The 2,858-nt window shown below is 47.9% G+C and overlaps 1 protein-coding gene across 1 annotated transcript; it reads right to left on the bottom strand.

Annotated features, from left to right (window-relative positions):
• Positions 1-389: 389 nt before the first annotated feature.
• On the bottom strand, positions 390-2,582 carry LOC104589294 (cytochrome P450 78A7-like). The gene is made up of 2 exons (XM_010247555.3): positions 1,315-2,582; positions 390-1,220 (listed from the first exon to the last, which is right to left on the bottom strand). The coding sequence occupies exons 1-2, from the start codon at positions 2,299-2,301 to the stop codon at positions 606-608; spliced, it is 1,602 nt and encodes a 533-aa protein (XP_010245857.1). The 5' UTR covers positions 2,302-2,582; the 3' UTR covers positions 390-605.
• Between the last annotated feature and the right edge of the window lie 276 nt (positions 2,583-2,858).

Consider the following 2,858-nt stretch of genomic DNA (forward strand, 5'->3'; position numbering starts at 1 on the left):
GTGCAAAGCCCAGATCCCTTTCTGGATGTAAGAGAGTCATTTAGCAGTTTCAGGCTTTGTAGGGACCTTTTTATCCAATAATTACAGTTACAGCGACTCCTCTCTCTCTCTCTCTCTCTTCTCTAAAGAAGCAAAATAGGAATGGTCCTCCCCATTTGCACAGGGATACTCATAATTCTTCCAGGAAAGGAAACTATTTAAACACCGACCTATATTCCCAGAATGGGAAGGGCCGGACAATCCCATTTCAAAATTAGAGCTTCCATACATCCATACATACATACCATCCGCCACATTCCTCACTCTTATTATTCTGGTCATATTAGAAACCAAATTTAATAATGGCAACATATAATACTATATAGGGAACCAGAATAAAGACAACTACATTCCTTAAAAAGCCTTCATTTTTAAGCACAGAAAATACAAAAGGTGAAAGAAAAGGAAAACAGTATACTAGATACAGTTCCCACACCACATCAAACCCTAGACCCTCACATAAGGCCAACTTTGAAATATATATATATATAAAAAACCTAGTATATCATCAGCAGATAGGATAACATTAAAGAAAGACCTTTGCCTAGACCTAGAAGTTGACAACATTAATTCCTCGGATCAGCCACAGCAGAGAGTGGGTTTTTCATCTCACAGGACAGCTTCAGCACCTCGCTCAAGTCAACCGGGTTCTCCGGGTCCACCACCCACTTGAAATGGTGCACCAACTTGGCCACCCACAGGCTCACAGTCACCAGGCCTAGGTTCTTCCCTGGGCACACCCTACGCCCACCCCCAAACGGTGCAAGCCTCATGTCATTGCCTCGGACATCCAAGTTTATGCCACCCTCGCTCTCCATGAACCTCTCTGGCTTGAACACCAGCGGCTCCTCCCACACTTTGGAGTCATGAGTGATGGCCCACATGTTCACCATGGCAGTGGTGTTGGCTGGGATCAGCATTCCATTGCTCATCTGCACGTCCGACGTGGACAACCTGGCCCAAGAGAGCAACGGGCCTGGTGGGTGAATGCGAAGGCTCTCCTTCACCACTGCTTGAAGGTAGGGCAGGTTTGCCACGTCTGCATCTGTGACGCTTTTGTCACCTACGACACGGTCGAGTTCGCTTTGAAGTTTGGCTTGGACACTCGGGTTCAGAACCAACTCGGCCATGACCCACTCAGTCAGAAGAGCAGTCGTGTCAGTGCCTCGGAAGATCATTTCCTGCATAGTCATGAGGCATGAAGCGTGAAGCGTGAACTACACATATATTCAGAATAAAAAAAAAGCAATTAGTTTCCAAGGAAGAGCGACGAACCCATAGAACGGCAACCATGTCATCCTCTTCGAGCTTCTCTTCGCCATCAAGAGAGAGCAGGACATTGACGAAATCGGCATTGTCGGATGCCTTACCAGACCCACGGAGTCGGTGCTCCTCGATGATCCCACGAACGAGTTTCCTCACTCGAGGAACAAGTGCAGAGCATCGCTCGTTAATGTGGAAAGGGTCGTAGAAGTAGCTCAGCCATGGCAGATAGTCAGACCAGTTAAAAGCACCCAAGAGCTCGAACCCTTCCTTGACCATCTCACGGAGCTCACTCATCTCTTGGCTATCTTGCTCCACGTCGTAACGTTTCCCAAACACGCTTCCCATTATGTTGTTCAGCGCTGCAGACTGAAGATGCTTCCGCAAGGCCACGGACCCACGTACAGACTGCTCCTTGGCTATGCCGTTCAACATAGCAGAGCAGTCCGCCTGACGCCCTGGCTCGTGGGCCGCAATGCGCTTGGGGGAGAAGAGGTGCGACGAGGCAATTCTCCTAAGAAGCCTCCAGTAAGTGCCGTTAGGAGCGAAACCTATGGCTCGACTGAACATTAGCTTCTTAGCAGACTGCTTAAGGGGACGGTCAGCGAAGAACGGGGAGGTCAAGATCTCCCGTGCTGTGTGTGGATCGGAGGCAACGACTACGGGAGCGGAACCCAGACTAAAGGCCATGAGTTGGGTAGCGCCAAGGCTCGAAGCCATGGAAGCTAGAGTACGATGAGCCAGGCCACGGCTTAAGCTGAAGAGGCTACCGAAGACGGGAAGGCCTCGTGCTCCAGGGATTGGAACACGTCCCTTTCGATGCCGCCCGTTCTTCCAGGCAACACCGCCAACGGTGAAAGCCCAGGTGACAAGCCCAACAGACACGAAAGCAAGGATGAGAGAAATCAAGACCCACCCATCAAACAGGTTTTGAGTTCCAAGAAAAGCTGGCAAAGTGAACACCCACCAGCTATCCTTAGAGACCAAACAAAACTCCATTGGAGATAGAAGAATGGCAAAAGAGAAGCAATAGAGCGAAGGGGATGGTTTTTGAGGGAGCTGGACAATGAATGCTAAGTGAGACAGAAGGAGAGAAGAGTGAGAGTGTATGTGAGGAGACGCACGGTGGCAGTGATCCGAACTCAGAAGTGGTGAAGACAGACGAAGGGGATGGTTGTTTAAATAGGCGGAGGGAAGGGGTATTCATATTAGAAGAGAAGGATTTTCTAGAAAATCTATATAAAAAAGAGGGGGAGGCGAGGGCCCTCTCACCACAGGGTATGCTTCGTAACGGTTGCATACTAACTTTAAGTAATCTCTAAGAGATTGATTCTACCTCCTATTAGTAACGGTAGAATATCTCTTTTAATTCTAAGGGGTCAGTTTTTCAATTTCGTTATTCTCTTACTGAGTTTAAAGTACGCCCATTCACCGTTACGGAAGTTAGGCTCTTTCCTATTAACATCAGATCATTCACTCAAGTCATCTATCTCAACTCACGTTATATTTTTCTCTCAAACTATTTTTCGGCTTCTCCCAAATCATTTTTATTTTTC

This window comes from Nelumbo nucifera, chromosome 1, assembly GCF_055504915.1.
Source record: "Nelumbo nucifera cultivar China Antique chromosome 1, China Antique-T2T, whole genome shotgun sequence".
In the NCBI taxonomy this organism is placed as follows: Eukaryota; Viridiplantae; Streptophyta; class Magnoliopsida; order Proteales; family Nelumbonaceae; genus Nelumbo; species Nelumbo nucifera.